This window comes from Geotrypetes seraphini, chromosome 1 (assembly GCF_902459505.1).
Source record: "Geotrypetes seraphini chromosome 1, aGeoSer1.1, whole genome shotgun sequence".
NCBI lineage: Eukaryota > Metazoa > Chordata > Amphibia > Gymnophiona > Dermophiidae > Geotrypetes > Geotrypetes seraphini.
The window spans coordinates 42,779,769-42,802,811 of NC_047084.1; the positions used below are offsets into that span (position 1 = coordinate 42,779,769).

Genomic DNA, 23,043 nt, shown 5'->3' on the forward strand with positions numbered 1-23,043 from the left:
GAAGAACCGGCGGCAGGAACAACTCCAGCTAAAGGGGATCAAGACTCCAGAGAGGTAAACCAGCCGAGTGAACATTTATTAATGACACAAGCAACTTTTGTTTCCCCTGTTAAACCCTCTGAAGTCACTCTAGACTCTCTTTGGGACTTAGTGTCCAATTTTGGAAATGCCCTTAATTTACAGGTAAAAAACTTGGATAAAGAAATACAAATCCAGAAAGAAGAGATAAAAACTATAAAGGAAGAGACTGTATCATTGAAATTAGATATCCAAGAAGAAAAGAAGAATTTAAAAACAATTAAGAGTAATCAAGATCTATTTGTTAAAGATAATACAATTATGAAGAGAAAATTGGAAGCTTTAGATAACAATATTCGGATTAATAATTTGCGTTTAATTAATTTTCCTAAAGTATTATCAATTTCTCCACGAGATATGATAAAGCGGTACTTTCTGGAAATCCTTAAAATACCTGAAAATTCCTTACCACCTCTTACAAAGGTTTACTATTTACCTATAAGAAATCAGGATTTTCAAAAGAAAGAAGATGAATGAATACCACAGAAAGAACCCTTGGACGTTTCCACTTTATTAGAGCAATCAGATAGAGAAATGGCTACCCCAGCCACTCTCTTATTGACTGTGGCTTTGGCCCCAGACAAGGATTGGATTCTTAAACTTTTCTTTAAAAACAGGGCCAAGGACTTTCTGGGTTTCCATATCCAGATATTTCCTGATGTCTCGAGACAGACTCAGAAGAGAAGAAGGGAATTTTTAATGTTAAAACCAGGAGTGACTCAGATAGGGGGTCTATTTTTTCTTAGGTACCCTTGTAAATGTGTCATAAGATACCGTTCCTTGAAATATGTATTTGTAGAACCAGCTCACTTGACTGCTTTCCTTTCTGCGAAATGTCTTGAGTCTGTAAAACTATCTGTACCCTTGTAATAATAATTAGCTCACTTTTCAGTAGCAGTTTAAGCAATTTTCCTTGTTAAAAAATTTTTCCTTTAATTTAATTTCTACTCTTATCGTTAACCTTGGATCCTAATTTGAGGACTAGTGTGTGATTAAGTTATGATGTTTATTTTCTTTTAATATTTTGATTTACTTTCAGGCTTGAGAGTAAATAATAATATTATTATGTTTTCTTGATCTCACTTTCTGTACAAGATGATATGCTTGATAATAAATGTGTAAATTTTATAAATAAATAAATAAAAAAAATTAAAAATTAAATAAAAAAAAATTAAATGGACCGCTGTATTTTGGATTAGCCTTAATCTTCCTAAAATGGTTTTATAAGCTCCCAAACAGATTATATTGCAGTAGTCAAGAATAGATAAAATTAATGCTTGAACTAATAATCTAAAAGAAGTAGGGTCAAAATATTTTTTAATGGAACGCAATTTCCATAATGCACAGAAACATTTTTTAACAAGCATATTGGTATGCTCCCCCAGGGTTAAATGACGGTCAAGTATAACTCCAAGAATTTTAAGAGAAGAGACTATTGGATATTCTTGTCCTCTTAAATAAAGAGTTTTATCTGTAATTTTATCGTTAGGACTAGCCAAGAAAAATCTGGGTTTTTTTCAGTATTTAATTTCAACTTAAATTCAACAGTCCATTGTTCAATCCGATTTAGAATAACAGTGATCTGATATTTTTATTTCAGTAGTAAAAGAAATAACTGGTATCAGTATTGTGATGTCATCAGCATAAATGTGGAAAAATTACATTTAATCTTTGTAAAAGTTTGGCCAAGGAAGCAACATAGATGTTAAACAAAATGGGTGATAATGGTGAACCTTGAGGCACCCCACAAGGGTTACTCCAAGAATTGGAATACTGACCATTACTAAAGACTTGATATGATCTTTTTTTGAAAAAAAAACCCCGAAACTAATCTTGAACTTTTCCAGAAATTCCCATAGCAACTAAGCAACCCGATAGAATCTCATGGTCTACCAAGTCAAAGGTGCTACTAAGATCAAATTGAAATATTAGTGTGTTAGTGCCTTTGCTAAATAAGGAATGAATGTGATCAATTACAGAGGCTACAACCATTCTGTACTGAAACCTTGTCGAAAACCAGATTGGTGAAAGTGAAGAATATGAAATTGTTCTAGATGTTTAACTAATTCTAAGTTGACCAGACCTTCCATTATTTTACAGAACATGGGTATACTTGCAATGGGTCTATAATTTGTTTTGGTAGATATAGATTCTTTGTGATTCTTTATAATAGAAGTAACCAAAATATGGCCCAACTCATAGACATATTTTGGTTACTTCTGCTCCTCAACCTGTAACTCTGCACAACCAATGAAGGATTCGGGAATAGAAAGGCCTGGGGCATCCCATCAGAGACAGTCACTTGCAAAAATGAACAGTTTTGAAGCAGAAAAATAGGAGTTTAAAATCAGATTGCTAAAAATTCAAGATGCCCACCATAAAAAAAATAAAGCCACACCAAAAATGGGCTGTTGGAGCTAAATGCAAAAACAAAAAAATAGCGATTTTAGGGTTTAGGAGGAAGGGAACTGAGTACTATCTCCAGAAACTACAAACTCAAAACTCCATAGTTCCCCGATGTTCCCATAAGGAATAATGAGAGTACTCGCTGTATCTTCTGGTGCCTGTTTGTCTGAATCAGCATGGCTGCTGTGAAAGGATTTCTGCCTCAGAAATTGTTCATACCTCAACCATCGAAGAAATTATTCTGTCAGCCAGCCAGCCCTTGACCACTGACTCCCACCTCCAAGATTTATCACACAGCACCTGGAGGGGGAATAATGCAGTTGACTCCCTGATATCTCCCTCTAGGGTTCTTACTCAGGGGTCACACAGCCTGCACTCAGCTGGTGAGCTGTTCCCAGGCAGATGAACCCTGAGCTCCTGAAGGACTCAAAGCAGGCTAGCTCCGCAGGTACTCTGTGAGACTGGCCTGGGAGCAGTCATCCTCCCATGCAAGACTGCGTTTTTTTCCTCTGGCAGAATATGTCCAAGCAGGGGACCTCTGAGCACCGAAGCCACATAGAATTTCAAAGATCTGATGGAAAAAACACCCGAAAATAATAAAGAAAAACAGCAGAGTAAAATATATCTTCTGAGTTTGCTTGCACAAGGAATAACTGAGGAGGGTGATGGTCCACTGTAAAAGGGGAGGAGTTTAAAGTTCTTACCCTTCTTCTGTTTGCAGGAAATGGAAATCAACAGCTATACTACGGACTCCTGTATATTTGCCACAGACAGGATTTTAGAGATGGGGGTCCCTAATCTAGCCTCAAAAACCTTTAAAACAGGGATTTATACCCTTCCCAGTCCCAGATTTTCTCCATAGGCTGCAATAACCAGTGCACACTTGTGCCTGCTTCTACTGGGAATGCCTGAGCTGAAAACTGCAGCTGGAACAGAGAGAAGACGTCTTTTACCAAAATGCTTGCTTCTTCGGCTGTCAAGAGGACTCGACCTCCACAGGTCCTCAAACATCGACGGGGGAGTAAATTACACAGTTGGCATCCTCTGCGGCCTTCAGGACTGACTTAGGGCTTGTGCTCAAGCCTGGACAAAATCCAGGGTTTGCCTTGCTATGAGGGGAACAGACTCCAAGTAGTCTCAACCGTTAGAGCAGGTTGGCTAGGCAGGTACCCTGTGAACAGAGATGCCTGCTAGCAACAGACCGCTTTAATGAGAGACTATCTTCTCGCATGCCAGGAGTACTGGGAACCTCTGTAGTACTGCAAGCCTCAAAATCTGATTAGAAAACCCCAAAATGTAAAACAAAATTAAAGCAGATCTCAAACCTTCTGATTATGCTTGCGGAAGGGAAAAACTGGGAGGCTATAGCATAGACCACCGGGGAAGGAGGCAGAGTCAAAGAAAATAACTATTGCCTTCTGCAAGACATGCGGTTTGGAGATGATTACCCAGCTGTTCAGAAGCTCTACACCCATTGCACTGGAATTGGTTCTATTATACAAATGAATGTTAATAAAACAGAGGTAATAGTGGTGAAAGGTCAAAGAGACAATTTTGAGCTGGAAAGTGTGTTTGATATGGGAAGAAATTACCAGTAAAAAAGGAGATGACTATCTTAGGAGTGTGTTTAGATAGTTGTTTAACAATGAAAAATCAAATATTGAAAACGATCAGGGTGGGCTATATGTAACTTCAAATGCTCTATAGATTACTAGCACTTGATTTTTGTATTGTGGTTCAAGCATTGATCCTGAGTAGAGTGGATTATTGCAATTTACTCTACTTGGGAGTTGCGAAAGGGAAGTTGAGAGCTTTGCAGTTGTTTATCAACTCTGCTGCAAGATTAATCACAGGTGTTTCAAGGAGCACTCATATAACTCCTGCGTTGAAAAAATTGCACTGGTTACCCAAACAACAAAGAGTGCAGTTTAAGGTTCTTGCAATTATCCAGACATTGTATCATGCTTCTCCAAAGATTTTACAAGAATTCTTTGAAATTTATAAACCGAGAAGAGAGCTTAGATCTGTAAATGGGATAAAATTAAGTTTGGAGGGAAAAATATTGATTATGCATGTTAGGATTGGAGCATCAATGATGTCTGTGGCTTGTATAGAACTGTGGAATGCCCTGCCTGGTATTCTGCGATTCCGTATTGGGAGGATGAATTTTAAAAAAATGCAATTATTTGCTAATGCCTTTCTATGCTAATGCTTATTACACCTGAAAATTTTTTCTTCAGAATGCTCTGACAGTAATGTATGATTTAAAGCTTGTTTGCATTCTTGAACTGTTGGAATTTGACTTGTTTTGCCTGTATATATGGATCAGTTTTGTCACCTACCTTGAAATAGATCATTTGATCTAATGCGTTTTAGCTTTCTTAATTGTTGAAATTTGATTTGACTTGGTATATTGATATTTTATATTGGGGGATATTAATGGATGTTGTCTAGTTATGTCTATGTTATATGTGGAAATCGCAGGGAAATAAGATTTTATGTATGTGATATGTAAACCTCATAGTTGTATGCAACGTATAAATTTTTTTAATAAATAAATATATGTTGTCTTAAAAGTGTATAAATCCAAAGATCTTTTTCTGGAAATTCTAATAGCTCACTGACAAAATTTTACATACTACTACTATATAAAACCCAAAATAAAACACTACTAAATATGGATGCTTATATGTATTATAAACAGAAGTCTGTAAGGCATCCAAGGCCTCTTTCCTATATAGCTTATTTACAGCTTGGCTTGACAACCTTGTGTATGAACTGTGCCCTGCTTTCACCAAAGTCCTGCTTCAGCAAGAAGGGATGGCTTATGAACTGCTTGCCTAAAGCAATCCCCTGACAAACATTCTTGCTCAGTAACTTGTATCTCGGGTCAGGCTAACCCAGCCACTTCAGAGCCTGAAGGCGGTCACAGAGCTCATGTTCGGTGCCTGAGTTTGGGGACTTTCCTGAATTACAAGCACTACATCTTAAGAAGCAGAGCTCAAAATAAAGGGAAGAACTTACTTATCTTTAAGGATAATGTCTCCACCAGACTGAATTAAGCAGTGCTGGTAACCGAGGAAGGAGGGAGAAATTAGGTCCTTACCTGCTAATTTTCTTTCTTTTAGTCCCTCCAAAGCGGCACAGAAACAAATGGGTTTACTATCCTCTGCGATCAGGTGGAGACTGGGCCACTAAACTTTTGGCTACAGTACAAGTGGGCTGTGCAGCCCCTATTACAATCAGTCTTCACGAATAGCCAAGCAGAAAACTAGGCTGAAAACAATAACATTCCAACAATAACAGGAAAACACTGTTGGATACTAATCAGAACAAGAACATTTTAGAAATGCCCCACAGTTCACCAGCAAAACTAGCCGAACCAAATGCTGCTGCTCTTTTAAACCCCCCTAACAACCAACTCCTGAAGAAAAAAAATTGTACTTTTCACGAAACACACCAAACAAATCGACAGGGTGGGGTCTGTGCTGTTCTGGAGGGACTAAAAGAAAGAAAATTAGCAGGTAAGGACCTAATTTCTCCTTCTTTAGCATCCTTCCAGACTAGCACAGAAACAGATGGGATGTACCAAAGCAGTAACAATCATGGGTAGGACCCCCCGAAGGGCCACCACAAGAACACACTCACCGAACACCACATCCCAATGTGCTTGACACAGTAGTGTCGAAAAAAGGAATGGAGAGAAGACCAAACCACAGCTTTACAGATATCCACCAGAGGTAGAAGAGAAGATTCAGCCCAAGAAGTTGTCTGACTCCCAAGTGGAATGAGCTTTGAGAAATTATGGAACAGGCTTTTTTTTGGAGAAGGTAGGCCGAAGCGATAGCCTCCTTGATTCAGCTTGGAATGGTAGCCTTGGAAGCATTGTCACCCCCCCCTTACGAGGACCCGCTAAGAGGACAAAAAGATGATCTGAATTATGGAATTCCTGGGTCTCCTGAACATAAGAGCAAAGGATCCTACTTGACATCCAACTTGTGCACCTGCCCCTGATCCAACGAGCCCTCTTGATTACCCAAGACCACAAGGACCATGGGCTAGTTGACATGAACAGTGAAACCACCTTTGGAAGAAAGGAAGAAACCAGCTTTCCTAGAGAATTCCAGGAAAGGTGGCCTACAAGAGAAGGCCTGCAGTTCTGAAACGTGTCGTGTGGAAGTAATGGCCACCAGGAAAACCGCCTTAAGAGTAAGGTCCTTCAACATGCAGGCATCGAGAGGCTCAAATGGAGGACGAATGAGCACAAATCAAGATCCCAGGCAGAAACTGAGAGTGAACTGGTGGCCAGAGCAATTTTGCAGCCCTCAAGAATCAAATCACATCTGGAGAAGAGGCCAAATATCTACCATGCAAAAGACCACGAAAAGAAGACAAAGCATCAATCTGCACCCGAAGGAAGAACCAAGCAAGGCCTCATTCCAGGATGCAAAGCAGTGCAAAGGAGAACCATACCACACGCAGAACTCCACTCTTCAAAAAGATGCCAAACATGCACATAAGCCCGAGAGGTGGATACTCTCCAAGACCCTAAGAGTGGAGATCACCTTATCCAAATATCCCTTCTTCCTCAGGCAAGCCCTTTAGAAAGCCCAGCTGTAAGACAAAAAGGACCCAGATCGAACATTGGAATAGGATCCTGAGTCAGAAGATCGAGCAAGAAGGGCAGCAGGAGAGGATCTGCCACTACCAGATGAACCATATCTGCATACCACGGGTGCCTGGGCCAGTCTAGAGCCCCGAGAATCTCACAGCCTGTGTGCCAGGCAATCCAAAGAACTGTATCCACCAGAGGCTATGAAGGAAAAGATATACAGCAGGCCGTCCACCAGTCAAACCCTGCACCAGAGCATCCAGCCCCTCGGCCTGGAAATCTCTGCACCAACTGAAGAACCTCAGAACTCTGGCATTGACACTCAAGGCCATGAGATGCATGAATGGCCAACCCCAGGCCTGAATAATCAATTCAAAGGCTTCCAGCCCAAGACACCACTCACTGGGATCCAGCGCATGACGACTGAGAAAATCCGCCTGGACATTGTCCATGCTGGTATGTGGGAAGCCATGATGTCTCGAAGATGAGCCTCCACCCATTCCATGAGCATCGAGGTCTCCAGCACCACCAGATGACTCTTGATGCTACCATCACGATTGACATAAGCCACCACATTGACATTGTCTGAGAGAACTCGAACTGACTTGTCCTCCAGCAAGGACTGAAATTTCACCAATGCTAGCCAAATGGCTCTGGTCTCCAGAACATTGATCAATCAGGATGCCTCCACCGGTAACCAGCAGCCCTGAGTCAAGCGAACGAGACATTGAGCTCCCCAACCGAGGAAACTGGTATCCATGAGAAGCACTGTCCACTGGGGCTGATCAACTCACTCCCTGAACTAGAGTGGAATACTGGGGCCACCAGCACAGGCTGCGATGAACTAATCCCTGAAGCAGACAGAAGAGTCCAGAACGTGAATCTGTGGTGACCATCACCGAAGAAGCAAATATTGAAGAGAACGCACATGAGCCCAAGCCCACTGGACTACTTCCAAGGAGGCTAACATGGACCCCAAGACCTGCAGAAAGTCCTGAACCAGTGGACTTCGGCAATCAATCAGAGAGCGAATCTGCATCTGCAGTTTACACACCCTGGCCTCCAGAAGGAAAACTCTCCTCAAGCTGGTGTTTAAAAGAACACTGAGATACTCCAAGTGCTAAGACGGAGTCAATTGGCTTTTTGATAGGTTGACCACCCAGCCCAAAAACTGCAAAAACTCTACAACCCAAGCCATAACCCAAGAGCTTTCCTGCAACGACTTTGCTTGAATCAACCAATCGTCCAGATAGTGGTGGCAGCGGCCTTGCACAAGGAGGACATTCTGGTGCATCCCTCCCATAATCTTGGTGAAGGTGTGTGGTACCATAGCTAGACCAAAGGGAAGCACACAAAACTGATAATGCTTTCCCAAAATTGCAAAGGAATCACTGATGGGAGTCCCAAATGGGAACATGCAGAACGGCCTCTGTCAGATTGAGAGAAATCAGAAATTCCCCAGGTTGGACAGCAAGAATTACAGATGTCAGAGTTTCCATACAAAAAGATGGAACCCAGAGCACTCTGTTGACACCTTGAGATCCAAAATGGGCCATAAAGACCTTTCTTTCTTGGGCACCACGAAGTAAATGGAGTACTTGCTGGTACAAATCTCCTGAGGTCCAGTAACCTGAGCAGTGTCTGCCGAAAAGCTCTCCTCTTCTAAATTTCCTGACAAGGAGAGGCGAGGAAACGATCTGGCAAAGTGCGTGAAAACTCCAGAGCATAACTGTCCTAAATCACCTCTAGGACCCATTGATCCGTTGTGATCTTGGCTCATCCCCGGTAAAACTCCCGGGTGAAGGACCTGCAATGAGTCATTGGGCCAGACGGGCGGAGGAGGAAATGTCCTCTGGAAGGAAAAGAGGTTGCACCCCGGCCAGGGCAGTACCTACGAAATTCCCGCAAATGTCCCTGGGCAGAACCAACTTGCTAAGCCTGGCGAGGACGGTCCTCCAATAACCGAGACACCTTAGAGTCACTCAAGGCCTGAATCAGCTAATCTAACTCCTCCCTAAAGAGAAAGGGGTCACGAAAGGGAAACTTAATGAGCTAAGCCTAAGATGCCACATCCGTCAACCAACCCCGAAGCCACAGGGTATGGCGGGTTGCTACACTAAGAGCCATGCACTTGGCCGAGGCATGCAAAGATCATATATGGCATCAACGAGATAAGAAGCTCCCAGCTCAATCTTAGCAACTTCCTGATCCACTAAGGATCAAGTCAGCTGATTCACAGTCAAGAACTCTCTCAGACCACCGAAAACAAGCCTGGGCTACCAGACCACCACAAATTGCCACCTGGACAACCAGGGCAGCCACATTAAAAATTTGTTTAAGTAGAGCCTCCATTTTACAGTCCTGAGAGTCTCTCAGGGCCGAGCCACCTTCCATCGGCACAGTATGTCTGCACGTGATAGCCAAGACCACTGCATTGACCACAGAAGACTTAAAGATATCTCTATCCCCATCAGGAATAGGGTCGAGTCTGGCCATGGACTGCGCTAAGTGAAAAGGTGTGTTTGGAACTTTCCACTGAATATGCACCACACCCTGAATATCCTGATGCACAGGGAAAGAGCGGGATGCTGACCATATCCCTATAACAATTTGGTCCACAACACGAGGGGGGTCCTTTGCTTCCTCTTCAAAGTGTAAAACTGAAGACACCTGAAGAATGAGCTCCTGCAACTCTTCCCAAAGATATATGCACACAACTAATGCATCCACACCAACCGGCGCCTCTGAAAAGTTTCCATCCAAAATATCAGGCCCCTCCTAACGAATCTGGAAGGTCCTATCCAAGATCCAAGTCCTAATTCGGAGAAAAACGGATCAGCCACAAAATAATTCTCGTCCCAATACACCCACAGCCGCTTGGACGATGGCTAAGGGGGCTGGACAGAGGCAGCCTTTAGCAAGAGACTGAACGGGGGCAGCTGTGGAAGGGAGAAACCCCCCAGATGACCCCGAGACCCCCGGTACCACAGCAGGATATCCAGCCACATGTAAATAAGCCTTGCGCATAGCTAACACAAACTCAGGGCAAAAAAATCCCCGGTGGCAATCCAGAAATCATAGCAGGAGCAGAAGACACATTTAAGCTCTGTTCCTGTCATTCCAAGACAGGAGGGAGTTTGCCTGAGGCTGTGGGCAAAATGGACATGCTTCCTGCCAAAATTGAGGGAAGGGCCATTGACAAACTGTCACCTGAAATAATACGCAGCACCGAAGCCAAACTCGACCCGCCGCTACAGATAAACTGCCAGCCGCCCCAGCTGCAGTGGTAAGGGAATCCCCAGCCTCCTCGGCAGTCTGCAACACCGAATCTGCCCAACCGCTGGCAGACAAGGAAACCCCAAACAAGGGCAGCAGGAGAAGCCTGGGCTTCACCACCACCTCCCGCCAATGAGCGGTGTGCATGCGCGAAGGGGAGGCCAGCATGCCGACATCCGAAGCCAGGTCCCCCTCAAGGTGGCTGGAACATTTGGTGCACCTGCCAGCCGCATCCACTGCTTGGCACCCACAGAAAATGAACTTGTTCTGCTTTTTAGAAGCGCTCATAAAGAATGCTCCAAAAACTCACACACAATAATGCTGTACAAAACGACAGCCTCAGGATCACTTTATGCTCCTTTTATTTCTTGTATCTTTTTTTTTTTTTACTTCTCCCAGCTTATCAGCTGTATCAAGAAAGCAAACCCCATTGGTACTGTAAACTGTAATCTGTGCCTAAAAGATGGCCAGGTGTACAGTTGAGGTACCTCTAAATTCTTAAAACCTGGAGAGGTGGGGAAAATGGGGGGAGGGACTTGATCCTTCCATGTGTGGCACTCACGAGGTCAGTAGGACCCCCAAAAGGGTTCTCTCAAGCTCTGTCCGGACAGCAAAAGGGACAAAAAAGATTCACTAAATCAGATCCAATAGGCCCAAAAACCTCAACACAGACTGCACAAGCTTACCACTCCACCTGATAGAGACTGAGAAAAGACCAATTGTAATAGGGACTGCACAGCCCACTTGTACTGTAGCCAAAAAGTTAGTATCTCAGTTTCTACCTGCTGGCAGAGGAGTGTAAACCCATCCATTTCTGTGCCAGCCTGAAGGATGCTAAAGAAAGCTGTTTTTTCCATCTGGCCTGAATTACCACCATTCAAGTCAACTTCTCCGCTAAAGTATGGCAGGCACTCTTCTGTACCACACAAGACCCCTCATAGCTTCTGCTTGTCTCCTGCCGTATCTCTCCAAGAGAAGACAACTATCTTCAGGTTATATGCCAGCTCTATTATTGCTCAAGCGTAATAACAAGAGGCTTCTTTTAAGGGCCTGACCCAGGACTTCTCTAATTATCTGATACGAACATTTGTCTTTTATTCTTAGTCACTTATGTTTTTCCTGCTTGGTTGCTTACTTGCTTATAAATAGCTTTTATTTTTATTCTACTTGGGCCTTGTGTCCATTACTAGTCAGTATAACCAGGGATAAGGACTTGAATCTAAGCCAAGGAATGTATGACATTTACTAAATTTCAAAATGCTAATTATAACAGAGTGCACGTTCCTATCTACACTGTCCTCTAAGGAGGTGGTGTGAGTGTTTCAGCCTTATAAATCTAACAGTAAATAAAACGGATTTTGGATTTGGCTCTCACTTTTTCTAGTAGTAGCTCAGTGTTTTCTCTCACCAGAGGATTTACAACAGGGGTCCCCAAAGTCCCTCCTTGATGGCCAAATCCAGTCGGGTTTTCAGGATTTCCTCAATGAATATGCATTGAAAGCAGTGCATGCACATAGATCTCATGAATATTCATTGAGGAAATCCTGAAAACCCGACTGGATTCGACCCTCAAGGAGGGACTTTGGAGACCCCTGGTTTATAATCTAAGTTTGTACCTGAAGAAAGGAAGGTTAAACAACTTGCCCAAGATCACAAGGAATAGTTGTGAGAGATTTGAATCTGGCTTTCCTTGTTCTCAGTCTGCTGCTCTAACCATTATGCTACTACTCTAAATTAACAAACAGTGAGGATCCTAAAAAGTAGCAAGATTTCCAGAGAAATTTTAGAAGGACAAGCATACACGACATAGTCAAATAACTTTTCCACAATTTCTTAATGAAATGGGAAGCAGGTTTGCTGTATATTTTTAACAACTGAAACTTACCATACAGGTCCGTGAGTTTTCTCCTATAAAGGAATCTCGTAGTACTTGCGTAAGTTTACTTGCTCTGAAAGGAGTATGAGGTTTGTTTCGGCCTAAGGCTCGGATGCATTCCTGCAATAGAAAAACCAAATAACGAGTAAACCATAGTCACTAAATTATCTTTACAGTATATATAACATCAAGGGGGGTGTATATATATGTGTGTGTGTGTATTATCAACAGATTTTACTGTCTAATCCATACTTTTGGGGCTCACAGAGATGAATACGAAGCATAACTCTGAAATGCATGGAGAGATTTCAACCAAACTTGGTATACATATGACTTACTATCTGGGAAAAAAAATACTGTGGGGGTGACATGTAAAAATATTTGAAAATGACAGATATTAGCATCTAACCCATAGTTTTCAGCCTCACTGAGCTGAATGTTCCAGCATAACTCTGACACGAATGGACAGATTTCAACCAAACTTGGTATACATATGACTTACTATCTGGGAAAAAATACTGTGGGGGTGGGAAGGAGGTAGCAAGTAAAAATATTCAAAAACAACAGATATTAGTGCAGATATTAGTATCTAACCCATAGTTTTCGGGTTCGTTGAGATGAATACTGACACTCACTATGCCATTTAAGTACAAGTTCAGCCCCATACAGAGGGCTATTGGGATAAATAAATATCCGGGCAATGCTAAGAATTTGTATGAAAATAATTCAATATATTTGGCTTGACATTTCCTGTCCAAAGTTCTTTCAGAAATATATGCCAGGTAGTGAAATATTTTCATAAACGTCCAATGTTTCATTAACATGCTTAATATACTGGGCGGAAATTACCCTAAGTCCTTTTTTAAAATTTCAGTCTATCAAACATAACTTTAAGAAAAACACCATGATGACCAGCCAAAAGTTATCTAGAAAACAAAAAAAAAAGGCAGGAAAAAGGGGTTGCCTGGATGCATAGCAAAAACAGCCAGATAATGGTGAAAATTATTACTCAGTAAACTGATCCAGATATCACAGGCCTAGCACACCCATATGTCTGTAGCTGGATATCTTTTAGTTAATATTATTAATTTGTATCTAGATATCTAAATATCTCTGTGAACATGCAGATAGATTTCCTGATAACTTAAATCAAATATTTTTAACCAGTTAGTCATCAATAAATATCAGCCACTGAATAAACAAATTATGCAACCACAGGTCTTAAACAATGGCATAATAAAGGTGCTATTAACTTTTAAATGGTCCTTTACAGTCAAACCTCGGTTTACGAGTGCACCAGTTTGCGAGTGTTTTGCAAGACAAGTAAAACATTCGCAAAATTGGTGCCTCAGAAACCGAGTTTGACTCGATTTACGAGCGCCATCCCCCACGATACGGCATCCCCCCCCAGCGATACGGCATCCCCCCCCCCGCTCACATCATTCCCCCCCTCCCCCCCGAGCACTGAAACTAAATCCCTTACCCCGATTGGGCACCGGCACCGGCTTCAATGCATAGGACATGCCGGTGCCCGAAGATTCTCCCTCTTCTGGGCTAGGCGGTGCATCAAAGGAGATCCTCCCTATTGCCTGTGCTGGGCTGGACTGGGCTTTGAGCATTTGCGCTTGCTCAAAGCCTTCTGATCTCACTCCAAGATTCTGAATCTGAGAATCTCGGAGAGAGCGAGATCAGAAGGCTTTGAGTATGCGCAAATGCTCAAAGCCCAGTCCAGCCCAGCACAGGCAACAGGGAGGATCTCCTTTGATGCATCGCCCAGCCCAGAAGAGGTAGGATCTTCAGGCACCGGCATGTCCTATGCGTTGGTGCTGGTGTCGGTGCCCAATCGGGGTAAGGGATTTTGTTTCGGTAATCGAGGGGGATCTAGAATCGCGAGGGAAGGGGGGGGCGACGTGAGCGGGGGGGGGGAGGATGAGGGGGATGCCGGATCGTGGGAGGAGGAGTATGGAGCAGCATCGGTGGCTTCAAGGGGGGTGAACGGAGCAGCGCCGGTAGCCTCGGAGGGGTGGGACGAGGTGGAACGGATCAAAGCGAGTTTCCCTCACTTCCTATGGGGAAACTCGCTTTGATATACAAGCAATTTGATTTACGAGCATACTTCTGGAACGAATTATGCTCGTAAACCAAGGTTCCACTGTAATTAAGAAATTATCATTTATATATAAAATGTACTATGCATTTTTATTACACTGAACTCTGCTAAAGATTACATTGCCTCTAATTAATCACCCAATTTATTGGGAACATGTTCAAAATGCAGAAATGCTTTCAATCTAACCCAATCAGTGGCTATATATCTGGATGATTAGTTTTATAATTTAAAAAAAACAAGCCCTGAACTACACATGCAAAAATTATGTCTTATCTGGTAAATTTCTTTCCTTTGACATCAACAGATGAACCTCTAAAGAGTAGATGGAGATAGAGGATGAAAGCCGAACTCAGCTACACATAGGATGGTCAACTCAGTCAGCCAGTATTACTCTAACTTCTTCCTTATTTTAAAAAAACCTGGAAAATAAACAGTAAAACCTAAATCTTGAACTTGAAGAAACAGGCAGGGCAGGAAGACTGGATTCATCTGTTGCTATTAAGAGGAAAGAAAATCATCAGGTAAGACATAAGTTTTCCTTCTATTACATTCAACAATAGATGAGCCTCTAAAGAGTGGAATGTAGCAAAGCAATCATCAAGAAGAGTGGGAGACAAACTGGTCGATGCCCCAAAAGGAAGCATCTGACCAGGCCAAACAATCCAGGCAATAATGCTGGCAGATTTCTTGTAGAAAAAAAGAATGCAAGTCCATCCAAGAAATGGAGACAGCCTGCAGAGAAATAGGTAGAATTCTACCCGACAGAACATATGAAGAAAAGGCCTCCTAAAACCAAGACACACTACCTGAAAACATCACAAACAGATGAATGAAATGTCACAAACAGACCAATGAAATTCATTGATGACTTTCAGATAATGAAAGAACATGGTGCACATCCAGGATGTAGAAAGAGAGAGAGAAAAGAGAGAAAGATAAATTTCTTATCATAGTCCGCTTGATTAAAATCAGGCAGGAACAAGTCACTGGAACACCTGTTAGTTCCTGCCCAAGAAGGACAGAACCATCCAAATGGATACACCCACTTTTGTAAAACAGAGAAAGGGATCCCTACAAGGGAAGCATGTAACTATGAAATCCTTCTAGCTGAAGAGATGTCAACCGAGAAGACCACATCTTGGGTAAGGTTTTTAAGTATTGCCTTTTGAAGTGGCTCAAAGGGGACTTTGTGCAGAGCTCTCAAAATCAAGTTGAGATTCTAGTCCAGGCAAGTAGTGTACAGTGCAGATTTCAAGTGAACTACCCCCTTCAGGAAATAAACAATGTCTGGGTGAGCTGCCAAGGAAAAATTAATGTGGTGCCCTCTGAAGCAAGCCCAACACCACCATATGCACCTGCAAGGTGTTATATTCAAGATGTTTCTTAAAAATTCTCCCAAAGAAATACCAACATTTGCAACAGTGAGCAATGAAAGAGAAGACTTCAACAGGTGACTTAAGGCCTGGTATCATCAGGAAGGCTTTAGGTACATAGGAGGATGGGGAAATACATGGAAAAACAAGAGACTGAGAAATTTAGACAATATGGGGCTCATAATCGAAAGAGAAAAATGTCCAAAAACCGGCCTAAGTCGGCACTTGGACGAACATTTCTCAAAAACGTCCAAGCGCCGATAATAAAACCGGGTTTTGGACGTATTTCTAAATGACCTAGGCCTTCATAGTGCCACTCAACGTCCAAAGCTAAACGGGGCGTTTCGGGAGGCGTGTCGAGGGCGGGAGTTGGGCGAGACGTGGGCCGGCTTAGACTTAGTCGTACAGCATGTATAACCGAAAGTTTAACAACAGAGCCTAGACAGAACTTGGACGATGTGACTGAGACCATGTAAAACATGTCTAAGTCACAAAACCCACCTAAACTCACCAGATAAGCACTGAAAACACATAACACAGACCCCCACACACTACCCCAGTGATCACCAACCACCCCCACCCCCATAAAAATTTTAGCCTCTAGACCATCATCACCTAGCCACCTGGCATAGGAAAGCCTAGTCGTCTAGCCCAGAGGCAGCTTAAGTTATCTTGGGGGTGGGTTACGGACCCATAGAGAGGAGGACCCATGCCCATAAGCCCCTGTAATCACTGCATTGATACTGAAACATGTGCACTGCCCTATATACCCCCAAAACCCTTTTTTTTACTGGCATATAAGTGGCTCCTGCAGCCATAAGAGCTATTAGTTTAGTAGATAAGTGGGTCTAGGGGATTCTGGAGGTGGTTTGGGGGGCTCATCGTCACCTATAAGGGAGCTGTAGTGAGGAGAAGCCATGGCACCCTTTTTGTGAAGTTCACAGCAGTACTCTGTAAGGTACCGCACTATTTAGGTGGCATGTCTAGGTGTGCAGTCCATCACTTTGAAGACCCCTCCCACGTCCAACAGGGCTTGTTCTAGGCATTTTGGACTTGGAAGGAAGGTTGGGCGGAAATGTGGTATAAAGATAGACGATTTAGTGGCTTGAACGATCAGATCGGTAAGACATATAGTTAGACGATTTTTAAAAGTAAAAAAAAGTTGGACGTATCTTTTGAAAATGTGTCTTAGGCTTTTTTTAACTTTGGACGACTTGCGAGATGGACGTAAACAGACTTAGACGTCCCTTTCGATTATGCTCGTCTATGTGTCTAGGCATTTAAACTAGAAGGAGGGGGTGGCATATGTATGAAGGACAATTATGGAGGCCACCCCAACAAACACAAGATGTGTTGGTAGTAAAGATAGCGATGCAAACAATATTAGCAACTCACTTCTTAGCAATACAACAGGAAGCAAAACTAAACAAACTATATAAAAAATGAGTTTACCACTGAAAGATAGCTGGAAAGCAATGACCACAAATGCTCACAGTCTAAGCAACCAAGTTCATGATCTGCATGCCCTGATGTTGGAGACAGACCTGGTTATTGTTGCTATCACAGAGACATGGTTCAAAGAATCCCGCGGATGGAATGCAAACATACCGGGATTTACCGGTAATCTTTTTAGGAAGGACAGATACTCATATGTTCAAAAAGGTGAAGCGTTAGCTCTCTATGTAAAGATTGATATCCAAGCAAATGAAATGCTGGGGACCTGGGGAGAGCAAGAAGCAATATGGATCACTCAGAAAAGAAAAGATGGAACTTTTAGCTACATGGGTGTAGTCTACAGAGCTCTAATTCAAATGCAGCAAATTGATAAAGATCTTTTTGCAGATATCCAAAAGTTCTGAAAGAAAGAGGAGGTGCTGCTGTTGGGCAATTTCAATCTGCTGGATGCTGACTGGAAAGTTCCATTAGCAGAATCAGAAAGAAGTAGAAAGATTATGGCTGCCTTTCAAGAGGCTCTGCTCAGACAAATGGTGACACCCCACAAGGGAAAGAACAATACTGGATCTGGTTCTCACAAATGAGGAGGGTATTTCTAATGTTCATGAGTTGGTGCCCACCTAGGAAGTAGCGATCATCAAACAGTTTGATTTGATATAACAGCTAAAGTGAAGGGCAGCCACACAAAACTCAAAGTCCTAGATTTCAAACATACATACTTAGTAAAATGGGAGAGTACCTGAAGGAAGAGCTGTTAGGATTGAAGGACATGAGAGAAGTGGAAAAACAGTGGTCTAAGCTGAAAAGAGCAATAAAAATGGCTACTGACCTTTACGTGAAATATCAAAGACGAGACAAGTTAATCAAATCATGTATTTTTTAAATGAGTATCACTAATGGACAGACTGGATGGACCATTCAGGTCTTTGTCTGCCGTCATTTACTAAATTACTATAATATAGTTTTCCAAACTAGTGGTGGAGAAAATAAAGGCAAAAGAGTTGGCATTTGTGAAATATAAAAAAAAACTCAAGAAGAGATAAACAGAAAGGACTACTAGGTGAAGCAGAAAGCAGCCAAGAGAGAGATACATCTGGAGAAAGCACAAGTGGAAGAGCAAATGACTAAAAATGTAAAAAAGGGAGACAAATATTTTTTCATATAAATTAGCAAAAGGAGGATAACAAAATATGAAATTGCGAGAATAAAAAAATGCTATGAACTGATATGTGGAGAGTGATGAGGAAAAAGCCAAACATGCTAAATGAACACTTCTGTTCCGTGTTCATGGAAGAAAATCTTGGAAAAGGACAAAGATTGCCTGGCAAAGTTACACACGAGAATGAAGTAGATACCATGCCGTTTACGGAAGAATGTGTTTATGAACAACTTGAAAAACTGAAGGTGGACAAAGCAATGGGACTGGATGTGATCCATCCCAGGATATTGAGGGAGCTAAGAGAGGTTCTGGCTGATTCTATTAAAGATTTCTTCAACAAATCTTTGGAAACATGAGTGGTTTCTGGGGATCAGAGAAGAGCGGATATGATGCTAATTCACAAAAATGGTAGCAAAACTGAAGCGGGAATCTACAGGCCAGTAAGCCTCACTTCGATTATTGGGAAAAATAATGGAAGCATTGCTGAAAGGATAGTGAAATTCCTAGAATCTAATGTGTTACAGGATCCAAAGCAACATGGGTTTCTCCTATAAAGTAATCTCGTAGTACTTGCATAAGTTTACTTGCTCTGAAAGGAGTATGAGGTTTGTTTCGGCCTAAGGCTCGGATGCATTCCTGCAATAGAAAAACCAAATAACGAGTAAACCATAGTAAAGGTAAATTGTGCCAAATGAATCTGAATTTTTTGATTGGTTGACAGAGAATTGGATCAAGGACATATGCTAGATGTAATTTACTTAGATTTCAGCAAAGCCTTTGACACGGTTCCTCATAGGGGGCTCTTAAACAAACCTGAGGGGCTGAAGTTAGGACCCAAAGTGGTGAACTGGATTAGAAACTGGTTGATGAACAGACACCAAAGGTTGGTAGCTGAATTCGCTCGGAGGAAGGAAAGGTGAGTAGTGGAGTCCTCTCAGTGATCGGTGGTGGGACCAATCCTGTTCAATATGTTTGTGAGGGACATTGCCGAAGGATTAGAAGGAAAGGTTTGCCTTTTTGAGGATGATACCAAGATTTGTAACATAGTAGTGGAAAACGTGAAAAGGAGTGGAAAACATGAAAAAGGATCTGCAAAAGTTAGAGGAATGGTCCAATTATCTGGCAACTAAAGTTCAATGCAAAGAGGTGCAGAGTAATGCATTTAGGGATTAGATATTGAAAGGAGCAGTATGTGCTGGAAGGTGAGAGGCTGATATGCCGGATGGGGAGAGGGACCTTGGGGTGATAGTATCCAAAGATCTGAAGTCAAACACAGTGTGACTAGGCAGTGGCTGTTGTCAGAAGGATGCCAGACTCTAGAGCAGGGGTGTCAAAGTCGATCCTCGAGGGCCGCAATCCAGTCGGGTTTTCAAGATTTCCCCAATGAATATGCATGAGATCTATGTGCATGCACTGCTTTCAATGCATATTCATTGGGGAAATTCTGAAAACCCGACTGGATTGCGGCCCTCGAGGACCGACTTCGACACCTGTGCTCTAGAGAGAGGCATAACCAGTAGAAGAAAGAAGGTGTTGATGCCCCTGTACAGGTCCGTTGGCGAGGTATTCAATTTTGGAGATTGTATCTGGCAAAGGACTTAAGAAGACTTGAAGTGGTCCAGAAAAAGGAAATGAAAATGGTAGGAGGTTTACACCAAAAGAAGTATATGGGCAGACTGGATGGACCATTCGGGTCTTTATTTGCCGTCATCTACTATGTTACTATCTTTAAGGGCTTGATGCTAGCGTACAAGTCCTTGCACAACATGGTGTCCAGCTACTTGTCAGCTAAGCTTCCTCCATATGTCCCAAACAGGCCGTTCCGCTCCTAGGAGGAAACATCTTCAAATACCCCCTAGCTGTGTCCTCCTACTACAGAACGTCAAACAATCCTACGCTCATTTCATACCAAGCTACTGGAATCAACTGCCCCCACGAATCAGATCCCTCGAAGGGCTCCTGAACTTTAGGAAAGCAATAAAAACTTACCTCTTCACCCAATCCCCCGCCTAATGACATATGGTTTAAAAAGAAATGTATACTAAATGTATGTTGTACTAGATCCTCTGAATATGTCAAGTTAGGATGAACACACTGTATTGTAAAAAGAGCAAATTGTAACTGTCTGACTGTATATTATAGGGCCCAAAATAAAAAAAACAAACGTCCAAAAAGCATCCTAAATCAGCACTTGGACGTCCTAATTGTCAGGAAATACAAGTGCCGATAATCAAAATTGCCTTTTTGTACGTCTAGCAAGATATTCCAGTCTCTGTATGTTCAGAGCACAAGATGGATGTGGTGGAGGCGTGTTATGAGCATGCTTTCAGCAGTGACACGGGCAGGTTAGACATGGACGTCTTGCAGCAATAATCAATCAGTCAATTTATTTATTTATTTAAAAAAATTATCCGCTTATCACCTAAGCGGCTTACAAGTAAACATATACACTAAAGGTTGAAATTTATAATACTTTTTACATCACATTATAAAACTTAACAAAATAAACAAAACCCATCAGTCAGCCTTGTTTACACTGTTTATATTTACAAGAAAGACATGCTAGATGGAACTTATACATATGGAACTAGACCTGTTTTAGAAGGGTCTAAGTGTTACAAATGTGCCCAAACTAACCAGATGACCACTGTATGCATCAAGGTAAAAACTCCCCCCACTCCCCCAATGCTCACTGACCCCCCTACACCACCCAAAAATGAGATTAAAAAGGTATATACCTGTCTCTAAACAGCAGCATCTGATATGGGGCATCCTAGTAGAGCTACACATAAGTCTTAAGTAGCCTAGTGGGTGGACTAGTGAACCATAGAGAAGAGGACCTAGGCCAGGGGTGTCAAACTCAATCATATAAGGGGCTGAAATCTAAAACATAGGCTAAGTCGTGGGCCCAATTTTTTATTAAGATACTTAGAGATTCTTTTATAAAGGTACACTAACCAATTTAGCAGGCGTGAAATGCGTACCTTAATAAAAGGACCCCTTAGTCTTAGTAGAACTACAGGGTTACAACCTCTCCAACCCCATGCCGGCTCTGTGATGTAAACAAAATAAATAAAAAAGACTTTTCCTCTCTCTCTTATAGGACTTAGTTCACGCCTGCTATCTAACACCAGCTCTGGCATGATACACATTTCAAATCTGACATATTGTAATCACTATATATAAATGATCTCACTTGTTTAAAAATAACTAAAAGTTTTTTTACTCGTGACATGTGCTCAGAATTGTGTAACCCAGCCAAAGATCACTGATTCATATAGCTGGACCCACCATCCAATCATTGCATATGTGACAAAGCAAAAACTAAACGTGATAAAACAAAAATTTTTTTAAAGCTGGTGTTAATTCCAATAATTTCATATATTAAAGATGAGTTCACTTAGCTGAAGAGTCCTTGAGGGATCACGTTTCAAAATTCTTTTTCAAGGAACTCAACACTTATCATTGAAGAATTGTTTAGAATGCAAGTCATGATGGTGAGTGTAATTCAAACCACCATCGTAGTAACAAAAATACAGCAGTAGAAAAATATATTCGGTCAACCGTTAAAATGAATACAAATTCATAACTGCTTTGTGGCTCATGGGGACGATACCTGTCCATATGTCTCTGAATACAACTTGCTAAGTCACTCAACTGACAAAGCATACACAAATCAGTTTAAATAAGAACATAAGAATTGCTACTGCTGGGTCAGACCAGTGGTCCATCATGCCCAGCAGTCCACTCACACGACGGTCAAAGACCAGTGCCCTAACTGAGACTAGCCTTACCTGCGTACATTCTGGTTCAGCAGGAACTTATCTAACTTTGTCTTGAATCCCTTCATAGTGTTTTCCCCTATAACAGCCTCCGGAAGAGCGTTCCAGTTTTCTACCACTCTCTGGGTGAAGAAGAACTTCCTTATGTTTGTACAGAATCTATCCCCTTTTAACTTTAGAGAGTGCCCTCTCGTTCTCTCTACCTTGGAGAGGGTGAACAACCTGTCTCTATCTACTAAGTCTATTCCCTTCATTATCTTGAATGTTTCGATCATGTCCCCTCTCAGTCTCCTCTTTTCAAGGGAGAAGAGGCCCAGTTTCTCTAATCTCTCACTGTACGGCAACTCCTCTAGTCCCGTAACCATTTTAGTCACGCAATATAACGCAAAGTTTGTTGCTCTTCCCAACAATATCTTTTAGTAGTCCCTTCAGTTCGTCAATTATTTTATGATACAACACATAAAACAATCTTCTCTGTAACTGCACCCACACTGTAGAACACTTTACCTCGTACCCTGAGACAAGAACAGAATCTCAACAACTTTAAATCTAATCTTAAAACATTTCTTTTAAGTAATGCTTTTGAGATTTATATTTAATTTTTTTATTCAAAAACCTCAGACATCAGGCCTTACATTAAAGTTCCCATATTCTCCTTTTGTTTTTACCTCCCCTTTCTTTTATTTTAAGCAATGTATCCTCCCCATTTGCCCATGTGTATCATGATATGTCTGTATCATAACTGTAAATTTGTTCCCTTTATTTTATATTTTTAAAACTTTTTAATACTTTGTATAAATTGGAAACCGCTTTGCTTACAAAAGCAGTATATCAACACCCAAATAAACTTGAAACTAGGTCCTCTGCTTATGCAGAAACATTTTTGCTCACATCTCTTGGGTCATTTTCATTTCTA

General features: G+C 41.8%; 1 protein-coding gene across 2 annotated transcripts in view; it reads right to left on the reverse strand.

Moving 5' to 3' along the window:
• Positions 1-23,043, reverse strand: part of KIF2A (kinesin family member 2A) — a 271,896-nt gene that overhangs the window by 54,030 nt on the left and 194,823 nt on the right. For both annotated transcript variants that reach the window (XM_033930524.1, XM_033930514.1), the window contains exon 15: positions 12,258-12,368. In XM_033930524.1, the coding sequence (XP_033786415.1) occupies positions 12,258-12,368 (111 nt within the window). The remainder of the gene's footprint in view (positions 1-12,257; positions 12,369-23,043) is intronic.